General features: G+C 41.8%; 1 protein-coding gene across 3 annotated transcripts in view; it reads left to right on the forward strand.

Annotated features, from left to right (window-relative positions):
- The window catches only part of LOC133233483 (survival motor neuron protein), a 28642-nt gene that overhangs the window by 3125 nt on the left and 12992 nt on the right, over positions 1 to 12525 (forward strand). For all 3 annotated transcript variants that reach the window (XM_061393318.1, XM_061393320.1, XM_061393319.1), the window contains exons 2-3: positions 10071 to 10142; positions 11571 to 11687. In XM_061393318.1, coding sequence (XP_061249302.1) covers positions 10071 to 10142; positions 11571 to 11687 — 189 coding nt within the window. The remainder of the gene's footprint in view (positions 1 to 10070; positions 10143 to 11570; positions 11688 to 12525) is intronic.

Here is a 12525-nt window from a genome sequence, read left to right on the forward strand (position 1 = left end):
TCTATTTCTTTGCACTGATCGCTGAGGAAGGCTTTCTTATCTCTCCTTGTTATTCTTTGAAACTCTGCATTCAAATGCTTATATCTTTCCTTTTCTCCTTTGCTTTTTGCTTCTCTTCTTTTCACAGCTATTTGTAAGGCCTCCCCAGACAACCATTTTGCTTTTTTGCATTTCTTTTCCATGGGGATGATCTTGATCCCTGTCTCCTGTACAATGTCACGAACCTCCGTCCATAGTTCATCAGGCACTCTATCCATCAGATCTAGTCCCTTGAATCTATTTATCACTTCCACTGTATAATCATAAGGGATTTGATTTAGGTCATACCTGAATGGTCTTGTGGTTTTCCCTACTTTCTTCAATTTAAGTCTGAATTTGGCAATAAGGAGTTCATGATCTGAGCCACAGTCAGCTCCCAGTCTTGTTTTTGTTGACTGTATAGAGCTTCTCCATCTTTGGCTGCAAAGAATATAATCAATCTGATTTCAGTGTTGACCATCTGGTGATGTCCATGTGTAGAGTCGTCTCTTGTGTTGTTGGAAGAGGGTATTTGCTATGACCAGTACATTTTCTTGGCAAAATTCTTATTAGTCTTTGCCCTGCTTCAGTCTGTACTCCAAGGCCAAATTTGCCCATTACTCTAAGTGTTTCTGACTTCCTACTTTTGCATTCCAGTCCCCTGTAATGAAAAGGACATCTTTTGGGGGTGTTAGTTCTAAAAGGTCTTGTAGGTCTTCATAGAACCGTTCAACTCTTCAGCGTTACTGGTTGGGGCATAGACTTGGATTACTGTGATATTGAATGGTTTGCCTTGGAAACGAACAGAGATCGTTCTGTCGTTTTTGAGATTGCATCCAAGTACTGCATTTCGAACTCTTTTGTTGACCATGATGGCTACTCCATCTCTTCTGAGGGATTCCTGCCCGCAATAGTAGATATGGTCATCTGAGTTAAATTCACCCATTCCAGTCCATTTTAGTTCGCCGATTCCTAGAATGTTGACGTTCACTCTTGCCATCTCTTGTTTGACCGCTTCCAATTTGCCTTGATTCATGGACCTGACACTCCAGGTTCCTATGAAATATTCCTATGAAATATGCTGTAGCATCCTCGTTCCTCACCTCCACCGCCAGATGATTCTTCCTCCCTAAAACTCCCAGGAAAATTCTGTCACCAAACTCCACCGTCCACTATCCCTTCTCACAGCAATCACCTACAGCCTCCTGGGTCACCCTGCTTCATTCCCTGAGGTTTATATCCCAGTACTCTCTCCAACACTACTCCTGTCCTAAGTTTTGGTTATTTAAAAACCCATGTACATGATCCTTCCAATACCCTATCCTTGTTAGTTCTGTAAATGCTTCACTACCAATGACCTTTTAGAGCGCCCAGTCTCAGCTACCCACTTCTATGGCTTTTCATATAACCATTAACTACAACCTCTCTATAAACTCAACTAAGAATCCTACTCTCCAGCTACCACCTGCCAGGCTCTCCAACTTACTCTTAGTAGGTTGATGATGACAGTCATCTTCACCTCCCTGGGGCTGGTGAAACTGTGACCTTCCCACTTTTTAAACTGTCTCTCACCATCCTAATGTCCTCCCTTTCTTTCTTAGCCAGCTTAAATTCCACCATCAGTCAAGAAGATAACTCTCTGTACTGGCCTCCTCACTTCATACTAGGTTAAAACCATAACCCTATTAATTTCTACTTGTCATTGAGTAGAAATTTAACCTAGTCATCATCAACTTACTGGGAGTAAGTTGGAGAGCCTGGCAGGTGGTAGCTGGAGAGTAGGATTCTTAGTTGAGTTTATAGAGAGGTTGTAGTTAATGGTTATATGAAAAGCCATAGAAGTGGGTAGCTGAGACTGGGCGCTCTAAAAGGTCATTGGTAGTGAAGCTTTTACAGAACTAACAAGGATAGGGTATTGGAAGGATCATGTACATGGGTTTTTAAATAACCAAAACTTAGGACAGGAGTAGTGTTGGAGAGAGTACTGGGATATAAACCTCAGGGAATGAAGCAGGTTGACCCAGGAGGCTGTAGGTGATTGCTGTGAGAAGGGATAGTGGACGGTGGAGTTTGGTGACAGAATTTTCAAACCTGGGAGTTTTAGGGAGGAAGAATCATCTGGAAGTGGAGGTGAGGAACAAGGAAGATTCCTTCCCACCTCTGGCACACTGACTTGAGAGATATGGAGAAGACATTTCATTTTGAAATGCCTGTAGGGACAGAGGTGGGCTACTGTTGATGACTGAGGAACAAATAAAAGTCAGTCCTGATGGTCTGTTCTCTTTGCTATGCTGGGTAACAAGTCACCCAAAACTTGGTGGCTTGGAACAATAATCATTTTATTTTTTCCTCATAATTTCCGTGGGGCAGGAGCCTGTGAAGGTCTCGGTGGGTGGGTCTCCTTCATTCCTTTCATGTGTTTACATGCACATAATTGTCGGAGCTACAGTAGCTGGTGACTGAGCAGCTGGGGACCAACAAGCCGTCTCTTTTCTTCATATTGTCCCAGCTTCTCCATGTACTACCAGTGTGCGGGACGATTTGAATTTCTTTATCAGATCAGATCTGATCAGTCGCTCAGTCATGTCCGACTCTTTGCGACCCCATGAATCGCAGCACGCCAGGCCTCCCTGTCCATCACCAACTCCCGGAGTTCACTCAGACTCACGTCCATCGAGTCAGTGATGCCATCCAGCCATCTCATCCTCTGTCGTCCCCTTCTCCTCCTGCCCCCAATCCCTCCCAGCATCAGAGTCTTTTCCAGTGAGTCAACTCTTGACATGAGGTGGCCAAAGTACTGGAGTTTCAGCTTTAGCATCATTCCTTCCAAAGAAATCCCAGGGCTGATCTCCTTCAGAATGGACTGGTTGGATCTCCTTGCAGTCCAAGGGACTCTCAAGAGTCTTCTCCAACACCACAGTTCAAAAGCATCAATTCTTGGGCGCTCAGCCTTCTTCACAGTCCAGCTCTCACATCCATACATGACCACAGGAAAAACCATAGCCTTGACTAGACGGACCTTTGTTGGTAAAGTAATGTCTCTGTTTTTAAATATGCTGTCTAGGTTGGTCATAGCTTTTCTTCCAAGGAGCAAGCCTCTTTTAATTTTATGGCTGCACTCACCATCTGCAGTGATTTTGGAGCCCCAAAATATAAAGTCTGTCACTGTTACACTGTTTCCCCATCTATTTGCCATGAAATGATGGGCCTGGATGTCATGGTCTTAAGTTTTTTGAATGTTGAGTTTTAAGCCAACTTTTTCACTCTCCTCTTTCACTTTCATCAAGAAGCTTTTTAGTTCCTCTTCACTTTCTGCCATAAGTGTGGTGTCATCTGCATATCTGAGGTTATTAATATTTCTCCCAGCAGTCTTGAGTCCACCTTGTGCTTCATCCAGCCTGGCATTTCACATGATGTACTCTGCATATAAGTTAAATAAGCAGGGTGACAATATACAGCCTTGATATACTCGTTTGCTTATTTGGAACCAGTCTGTTGTTTCATGTCCAGTTCTAACTGTTCCTTCGTGACCTGCATACAGATTTCTCAGGAGGCAGGTCAGGTGGTCTGGTATTCCCATCTCTTTCAGAATTTTCCACAGTTTATTGTGATTGACACAGTCAAAGGCTTTGGTGTAGTCAATAAAGCAGAAATAGATGTTTTTCTGGAACTCTCTTGCTTTTTCGATGATCCAGTGGATGTTGGCAATTTAATCTCTGGTTTCCCTGCCTCTTCTAAATCCAGCGTGAACATCTGGAAGTTCATGGTTCATGTACTGTCAAAACCTGGCTTGGAGAATTTTGAGCATTACTTGCTAGCATGTGAGGTGAGTGCAATTGTGTGGTACTTTGAAGATTCTTTGGCATTGCCTTTCTTTGGGATTTGCAGTCAGGTTGATGGAAACAAATAGCCCCAGGTCATTCACCTTAAAATCTAAATAAACAAACAATTGGCCAACCAGAGGTATAGAATTGGTATAGAATTTAAAGACTCAAGCGACAGTTTTCTATAACAGGTTAACCTGGGGTGTCCTCTAATGCACATTAATGAAGTCTCCTTTATGTACAGCTGGGAAGGTCCCCTGGAGGAGGAAATGACAACCCACTCCAATATTTTTACCTAGAGAATCCCATGGACAGAGGAGCCTGGCGGGCTGTAGTCCACGGGGTCACAAAAAGTTGAACACGACTGAGCAACTAATACTTCTTTGGGATTGGAATGAAAACTGACCTTTTCCAGTCCTGTGTGCACTGCTGAGTTTTCCAAATCTGCTGGCATATTGAGTGCAGCACTTTCACAGCATTATCTTTCAGGATTTGAAATAGCTCAACTGGAATTCCATCTCCTCCACTAGTTTTGTTCGTAGTGATGCTTCCTAAGGCCCACTTGACTTTGCATTCCAGGATGTCTGGGTCTAGATAAGTGATCACATCATCGTGATTATCTAGGTCATGAAGATCTTTTTGTAGAGTTCTTCTGTGTATTTTTGCCACCTCTTCTTAATATCTTCTGCTTCTGTTAGGTCCATACCATTTCTGTCCTTTATTGAGCCCATCTTTGCATGAAATGTTCCCTTGGTATGTCTAATTTTCTTGAAGAGATCTGTAGTCTTTCTCATTCTATTGTTTTCCTCTATTTCTTTGCATTAATCACTGGGGAAGACTTTCTTATATCCTTGCTGTTCTTTGGAACTCTGCTTTCAAATGGGTATATCTTTTGTTATGTCTGTCACCATACTTGGTTACAATTGTTTTTTCCTGGTGTTGAGATTCTGAGTTTTGCATTTTGCAGCGTGTAGTGCAGTGTTATTAACTGTAGTTAGCATGCTGCACATTACAGCCCATGACTGACTGACTTCATAACTCGAAGTTGGTACATTTTGACTCCCGGTGCCCTTTTCAACCCCTCCACCCCTGTTCCTGGAAATTGCCAGTCTGTTCTTTGAGTCTTTGAGGTTGGGCTTTTTATTGTTGTTTGGTTGTTTTGTTTTTGTTTCTAAATTCCACATAAAAGTAAGATCACATGGTATGTATCTGTCTTTCTCATTTCATTTAGTGTAATGCCCTCAGGGACCATTCATGTAGTCTCCAAATGACAAGATTTCATTCTTTGTTATGGCTGAATAATATTCTATTGTATATGAACAGGTATCCCCTGCTTTTTTAAGTTGACTTTCTGCCACTTTGGTTTCATAAAAGACCTACATTAATATGTGTTTTCATTAACTGAAAGAAATCCAGAGAGGATTTTCACTTTTATGAAAAAAAAAAAAAAGTGAAAAGTAAAGATAACACTGTTTTGTTTTGCAGCAAGGCATGATAGAGGCCGCATGCCACCCAAGCAGCGAGAGTGGCACCACCAGGCTCCTTCCCCAGGAGCTAACTCAGCATCAAGCCAGCGTAGCTTTGAACTGTGCCTGTGAGCATCTGTGCTTTATCCTGATTTTTTTTTAATCCATTAGCAGGTTATATTCTAACGTCATTGATTCTTTGCTTTATTCTGTCTCCATTTATAAAAGATTTCGTAGGAATATCCCACTTTCAGGTTTTTCAGGTGGGGGGCAAAACCTGTATGCATTTTGTTTCCGTTCTCCCATTGTTGGACACTTCGCTTATTTCCATCTCTTGTCTTTTGTAAGTGATAATGCAGTGAATGTGGGGAGGGGTGCATGTATCTTTTCAAGTTAGTGTTTTTGTTTTCTGAGGATAGATTCCATTAGTGGAATCTGCTGGATCATGTGGTAGTTCTGTTTTTTGAGGAAACTTCATACTATTTTCCGCAGTGGCTGTGCCGGTTTACATGCCCACCAGGAGTGTACTGTTGTCCCTTACGTCTCCATCCTCATCAACACTTGTTATCTTTTTTTTAATGTGTATATATTTTATTTTTTCAAATTCATTTTTAATCGGAGGATAATTACTTTACAATGTTGTGTTGATTTCTGCTGTACAACAAAGTGAATCAGCCACAAGTATACATATAGCCCCTCCCTTTAAGCCTCCTTCCCACCAGTTATTGCCTTTTTCATAATAGCCATTCTAGCAGGTGTGAGGTGATGTATCATTGTGGTTTTGATTTGCACTTACCTAATGATGTTCAGGCTGGTTTTAGAAAAGGCAGAGGAACCAGAGATCAAATTGCCAACATCCGCTGGATCAGGAAAAAGCAAGAGGGTTCCAGAAAAACATCTGCTTTATTGACTATGCCAAAGCCTTTGACTGTGTGGATCACAATAAACTGTGGAAAATTCTGAAAGAGATGGGAATACCAGACCACCTGACCTGCCACTTGAGAAACCTATATGCAGGTCAGGAAGTAACAGTTAGAACTGGACATGGAACAACAGACTGGTTCCAAATAGGAAAAGGAGTACGTCAAGGCTGTATATTGTCACCCTGCTTATTTAACTTATATGCAGAGTACATCATGAGAAATGCTGGGCTGGAAGAAGCACAAGCTGGAATCAAGATTGCCGGGAGAAATATCAATAGCCTCAGATATGCAGATGACACCACCCTTATGGCAGAAAGTGAAGAGGAACTAGAAAGCCTCTTGATGAAACAGGAGAGTGAAAAAGTTGGCTTAAAGCTCAACATTCAGAAAACAAAGATCATGGCATCTGGTCCCATCACTTCATGGGAAATAGATGGGGAAACAGTGGAAACAGTGGCAGACTTTATTTTTTTGAGCTCCAAAATCACTGTAGATAGTGATTGCAGCCATGAAATTACAAGACGCTTACTCCTTGGAAGGAAAGTTATGACCAACCTAGATAGCATATTAAGAATCAGAGACATTATTTTGCCAACAAAGGTCCATCTAGTCAAGGCTATGGTTTTTCCGGTGGTCATGTATGGATGTGAGAGTTGGACTGTGAAGAAAGCTGAGTGCTGAAGAATTGATACTTTTGAACTGTGGTGTTGGAAAAGACTCTTGAGAGTCCCTTGGAATGCAAGGAGATCCAACCAGTCCATTCTAAAGGAGATCAGTCCTGAGTGTTCTTTGGAAGGACTGATGCTAAAGCTGAAACTCCAGTACTTTGGCCACCTCATGTGAAGAGTTGACTCATTGGAAAAGACTCTGATGCTGGGAGGGATTAGGGGCAGGAGGAGAAGGTGATGACAGAGGATGAGATGGCTGGATGGCATCACCAACTCAATGGAAATGAGTTTGAGTGAACTCTGGGAGTTGGTGATGGACAGGGAGGCCTGGCGTGCTGCGATTCATGGGGTTGTAAAGAGTAAGACACAACTGAGCGACTGAACTGAACTGAATGATTGGTGATGTTGAGCATCTTTCCATGTACCTGTTGGCCTTCTGTGTCTTTGGACATACACATTCCTCCTTACTTTATTATAAGTGATACCTAAAATAATGTAAACACTGAAGTGAGTCCCCTGTAGGTAGCATATAGGTGTTTTGTGTTTTTTTTAATCCATTCAACCAGGCTGTCTTTTGATTGGAGAATTTTGTTCATTTCCATTTTAAGTAATTGTTATGTAGGTTTCTTACTGCCATTTTGTTAAACTTCTGGAGGTCTCATAGTTCTTCTGTCTCCTTATTTCCTCTCCCTTTGTGGTTTGATCATTTTATCTAATGGTATGCTTAGATGTTTTTGTCTTTATCTTTTGAGTATTTCCTATAGATTTTTGCTTTTTGCTTTGTGGTTACAAGTCTTACATATAATAACTTATATTTATAGTCCTCTATTTTAAGTTGATAATGAGTTGAATTTGAATTGGTTCTAGAGCTCTGCATTTTTATTCCCCTCCACATTGTGCCTTTGATGTCACATGTTACATTAAGCTTCATTCAGAGAGTACAGTGAGCTTGAGCCAGACAGAGAGGGTGAAAATGTTGCATCTGGCAGCCTCTGAGCATCTCCATAGATCCCTGACATGCACCAAACTAGAAGCCTTCTCCTCAAGCCTAATTTTCTGGACAAGCAATGGGCCTATTTCACAGAAAGATTGGGGTGTATTTCAGTCTGTTATTGGTGCAGTCCCCTGGGGGCAGTAGCCTGCCAAGGACCATTTCTTTGACTGTTGGTCCTGTGGGACCCAAGAACATGCGCCCACCCTGGGCTGCAGCTGTAAAAACCAGTACACCAGACGTAAATTATTAGGCCATCAGATGTGCATACGTCCCCTGTGGGAGATAACTGGTGCTGTGGAGAGCAGCAGAGGGCAAAGATGGCCCTTGTAGGCTGGAGTGAGGCAGACAGCATAAAGACGGTGTTCCTCGCCTCTGGTCTCAGTGTCCTAGCCGGTCACCAGACAGATGATAAATTAAATGCCTGGGCTTCCCAGGTGGGGCTCTCGGTAAAGAATCTGCCTGCCAGTGCAGGAGAAGTAAGAGTCTTGGGTTCCATCCTTGGGTCAGGAACATCCCCTGGAGGAGGGCATTGCCATCCACTCCAGTATTCTTGCCTGGAGAATCCCATGGGCAGAGGAGCCAGGCAGGCCACAGTCCATAGGGTCACACAGAGTGGGACCCGACTGAAGCGACTTAGCACGCATGTGTATCCTGCAGACCACCACTTTAAGATAAGCACATGAGCCTCTTACAGAAAGTCTGGGCACCTCTCAGCCAGCTGCTTCCGCACCGGTATTATGGGGGAGGAGGGGTTCCAAGCATGGGAACCCTTTCAGAGCCAGTCCTCAGTTCTGTTCCTTTGTGTGACTTGTAGATAAAAAACCCCTTGTTTTATTGTTGTTGTTTTTTAATAGTAACCCGTTTTATTTTTAATTAATGACTTTTTAATAAATTAAAATTTATTTGGGTCTTCGTCGCTGCACGAGGGCTCTCTCTAGTTGCAGAGAACAGGAGCTGCTCTCTGGTTGAGGGGCATGGGCTTCTCGTTGCAGTGGCCTCTCGTTGTGGAGCACGGACTTTCGGGGCACACAGGTTTCTCTAGTTGTGGTTTCCTGGCTCTGGAGCGCAAGCTCAGTAGTTGTGGCACACAGGCTTAGCTGCCCCACGGCATGTCGGGTCTTCCCAGGGCAGGGATTGAACCCGTGTCCCCTGCATGGCAGGTGGATTCTTATCCACCGTACCACCAGGGATGTCCCACTTTGTTTTTTAAGTTAGATGTTTTGGTGACTCATCTCTCAGTTACTGGTCTTAAAACTTGGGATACCTAATTTGGGGTTCAGACCTTTTCCTCCTCAGGAAGAAGATGCAGGTTTTTGCGTTTCCTCCTGATTGTGGGTCGCCACGCCAGGAGTGGAGTTTATGGCAAAATTCTTCCTCAGCCTTTCCTTCCCACTTTTGCATTAAAACGCTTATTGTTTGACTTCACATTTTAGTATTTTATTGTATTTGTTTTATATCATTCTTTTGTTTTGTGTGACAATATGTCTTATATCCCTGATTAGACCATCTCTCCTGAGAACATGATTTCATGTACCTCTCAGTGAAAAGTGCTTAGTACATGGTGGGCGCTCAAAAATATTTCTTTTTGGATTGGATTAAATATAAATAAAAAGAAATAGCTTAATTATTTTAGGTATTGATTATTTAATATCACTGCCTTTTAAAATTAAAATTAATTGATAAATCACTTTTAATGGTTTGTATCTTTAAACATTTTGAGGATTCTTTTTTTTTGAACAATCTAGACACACTGTAAGGTCAAAAGGAAAAAATATTCTTTGGACCACAGAGTCAGTGGTTAGAACGGCCTTCCCAGAGTCTAGATACAGCTGAGCTGATGGCCGGGTGTTTTCCCATTCTGCCAGACTGAACCCCTTCATCTGCTCTTAGAAAAGACTGAAACTTGGGTTACCCCTGAACAGATCCACTTATGTTTGGTGGATAAGAGTTACATTGTAGAGTATTTACATCATGGCACTCCTAGAACATTTCCTTGTGTCTAGCTTTGGGGGTAATGTCACATAATTTCTAAGCAAATGGGCTTCTTGTGATTTATCTAGGTTATAAAATACCCCTTTTTAGTGTGACATTATGTCTGGATTAACTCTTGTTCCTCACACACATTCTTGATGAAACACAACCAAACGTGAGTTATCTTTATTCTTTACCTTTCCCAGAGTGATGATTCTGACGTTTGGGATGATACAGCTTTGATAAAAGCATATGATAAAGCTGTGGCTTCATTTAAGGTATGAAATGTTTATTTATTCTTTTCCTTATTTCCTCATGTATACTCATTTGGGAAGAAATTGATAACATACACCAAAGTGTTACAGTACATATTATTCAGTTCTAATTTTGAAGATTAAAGGATAACAGATAAATTAATTAGCTTCCTTCAGAAGTTGGTAACCTGACCATATGTCATCTCTTTAACAGAGGCAATTTAAGTAGTTTTCAAACATTATTTTGAATATATTTACACTATATCAAACTTTTGGGGTCTTCTATTTCAGATTAGTGGAAGGACAGTCTAAATTATACTTTTAAAATATTTAACAAACCCTTATTGAAATAATATTGATGATAAATAGCCGTAGTGCAGTAACGAGTATTTGCAGGTGTTTATAGTGTTCCTGGCACTGTTCCATGTGCTTTACATGCATTAAATTAATTTAATCCTCCCAAAATCCTATGAGGTATCAAGTGTTCCTGATGGTGATGAATGTCAAGAAAGACACAGTTCATTTGCAGGGTGAAGCATGTATTTTTGCAACCTAAACAAGACTTTTACACAGTTGTCCAATATGATCATTTTCTCTGCTGTTGGAGGTGTTTAGTCTCATTGAGCATCATGCCTGGCCCGTCAGTAGTCTGGGCACAGCATACACTCCCCTGCAGAGCACCAAGTGTAGCGTCTACTTCCTTTCCTGGTCACTCCTGTAGTATGAAGGAAAGAGGAGATCTGCATGTCATCCTTGATAACATGGATGAACTCTAAATTGACCAGTAACATGCTTTCCCACATACATTTAGACTGTCTGACTTGTATGACAGCCAGAGTTACCAAGAGAGTGCCATGAAATGCAGATGAAAATAGGGCTGAATGTGGGATGGGTTGGTGATATTGAAGGGGGAAGTAGACTGAGTAAAGAAAAAGAACTGATGTGGGCAAGAGATAGTTTCCTTTTAGTGGTGGGGTTAATGTGAAGATATGAAATTGGTGGTCAGAAATATTGAACTAAGGAGAAAAGCCAGAACTAGATAATAGTTTTGGAAGTTTGTTAGCATAGTAAGCATAATTGAAGTAACAGGAATAGATGATCATAAGCAGGTAAAGATGGCAGTTCTTATTGGGAATGCCCAAGTTTAAAACTTGACGAGAGAAGTAATAAAAGCATTAGGGCTCTGCATTGCTATGTCATCAAAAATGCTGTGACTATCAAGAAAAATGATTGACAGAGAGGCTGAGAGTGGGGAGACTTGCTCGAAAGGGTCCTTAGAGCTGGTGATCAGTATATGATATCTTCAAGAGCAGTTTCTGTAGCCTGTGGGATGGTGACAAAGAGCCTCTCTGAGGTGGTAGGGCCTGGAGGCCACTTTGTAGTGGCTTAGTTACATTGTGACTTTTTAATAATATATCACTCTGTAACACATTTCTATTCACATTTTCATAGCACGCTCTGAAGAACGGTGACATTTCCGAAGCCTCAGAAAAACCAAAAGGCACACCTAAGAGAAAATCTGCTAAGAATAAAAGCCAAAGAAAGAACACCACAAGTCCTTCAAAGCAGGTTATTTTAAAACCACAAGATTTAACTTCTGAGCATTTCTTGTTACAGTCCTTATTAAATAGTATAAAATATCTTTAATTAAATGATTAGTACAGTGTTTTCCATTGACATGTAATCATAAAATTTCTGAAGCACCTCAACTTTTCTATTGTTCAGGAACATGCATGTTAATAAAACCATAAGGGATTAGGAGGGAATGACACATGCTAAATTCAGGACAGTGTCTACTGTATGTTGGGGTAGCGGGGAGGAAGGTGGTGCTTCATGGGAGGGGTACCTGAGGGCTTACACTGAATTGGCAGTGTTTGACTTTTCTAAAACTGAGATGTGTCCTCCTTTTCCTTCAAAATCCTAAAACTGTTAATACCCAGGGACTACATATTCTGGGTAGAGTCGCTTCTCCTATTTAAACAGTCAACCTAGAAGGTAATTAATTATTTTGGCATCTCACTAGTAGCTTTAGTGTCCTCTTTACCAAGGGGGAGCTAAACTCTTCCCTGGTGGCTCAGAGGTTAAAGCGTCTGCCCACAATGCGGGAGACCCAGGTTAGATCCCTGAATCGGGAAGATCCCCTGGAGAAGGAAGTCGCAACCCACTCCAGTATTCTTGCCTGGAAAATCCCATGGACGGAGAAGCCTGGTAGGCTACAGTCCACGGGGTCTCAAAGAGTCAGACACGACCGAGCAACTTTACTTTCACTTTATGAAGGGGGAAGAGAGCTGATGTGTGATTGGGAACTTGCTGTGCGCTGGGCCAGGATACTGGACACTTGTCATGCTTCCCATCCTCTCTGTTTGTCACAGCACATGTGTGAGGCAGATTATACTACAACCACTTA

The sequence above is a fragment of the Bos javanicus genome, chromosome 20, assembly GCF_032452875.1.
Source record: "Bos javanicus breed banteng chromosome 20, ARS-OSU_banteng_1.0, whole genome shotgun sequence".
In the NCBI taxonomy this organism is placed as follows: Eukaryota; Metazoa; Chordata; class Mammalia; order Artiodactyla; family Bovidae; genus Bos; species Bos javanicus.